Source organism: Fonticula alba, assembly GCF_000388065.1.
Source record: "Fonticula alba strain ATCC 38817 unplaced genomic scaffold supercont2.16, whole genome shotgun sequence".
Taxonomy (NCBI): domain Eukaryota; order Rotosphaerida; family Fonticulaceae; genus Fonticula; species Fonticula alba.
The window spans coordinates 1-1,024 of NW_009242986.1; the positions used below are offsets into that span (position 1 = coordinate 1).

The 1,024-nt window shown below is 65.5% G+C and overlaps 1 protein-coding gene across 1 annotated transcript; it reads right to left on the reverse strand.

The window, feature by feature from the left end:
- Nucleotides 1-32: 32 nt before the first annotated feature.
- On the reverse strand, nucleotides 33-982 carry H696_05959 (hypothetical protein; the record flags this gene model as incomplete). Its single annotated transcript, XM_009499726.1, has 1 exon — nucleotides 33-982. A coding segment is annotated over one exon (948 nt), but the record flags the coding sequence as incomplete, so codon positions are not given.
- Nucleotides 983-1,024: the final 42 nt, after the last annotated feature.

A 1,024-nucleotide genomic window follows, 5' to 3' on the forward strand; every position in this document is an offset into this window, starting at 1 on the left:
CCAGCGCCAGGAAGAAGTACTCCGGCGCATACCGGTACAGCATGCCGAACAGCACATCCGGCTGCTGGCCCATCTCCGCGGCCAGCTCCCGCACCGTGAAGCGCATCCGCCGGCCGGACGGGTGCACCTGCCTCGCCAGCCGCCGCAGCCGCCGGATGTCCTCATCCGCCAGGGCGTACTTCAGGAATGTCGGTCGCGGATCCCAAAAGCCCTCGGGCCATCCGAAGGAGGACATCGCACTCATCAACGTTTTGAGGGGCATGCCCAAATACTCACACATTTCCCGTATTGACACGATGGGCCGCAGCCCAGCCAGACCCCGGGTCTCGACTTCCAGGTCCCGACTCAACGTCAGCGCCAGCATCGGCACATTCGTCCCCGGACCGGACCCATGCACCTGCGGGTCGAAGTATACCGGCCGATTGGCCGCCGATGGCCCGGCCGGCGCATGGCTCCCCTCGCCCGCCGGCGACCCTTCACCCGGGGGGGCCTGGTGCACCGGCGAAGTGGCCGGCAAGAAGCGCCGCGTGTACTCGGCCAGCGTCAGCCGGGCCACACCCTCCGGCCGGGTGAGTTGCCACACCGGCCGTTCCTCGGAATAGGGTAATACCACCCCCGGCTCGTAGTAGCTGATGTACCAGCGGAGCTGATCGGCCAGTATCCCCAACTGCCTGCCCATGTCCCGGAGACTGTGCCGGCGTTCTTGCAACAGCTCTCGCATGCGGGCCACCTTCTCCGCCGGCATCGGCCCCCGCAGGTGGACCATGTACTCCGGGCAGAGCTCCGGGCCGTGCCGGATGATCAAGCCATAAGACACACCGAACGACTTGCGGATCATCTCCAGCGAGGGCACCGGCAACATCTGCAGCCCTGCCACCAATGCGTCTCGCAGGACTTCGATCTTCGCGGCTGGAACATCGGACGCCATCACATCTCCATGCTCCGGGAAGTGCTTGTCGATGGCCTTCGACAAGGATGTCATGTCGCTCGAAAGGAGCAACGCCATTACCCTCCTCGACAGGGG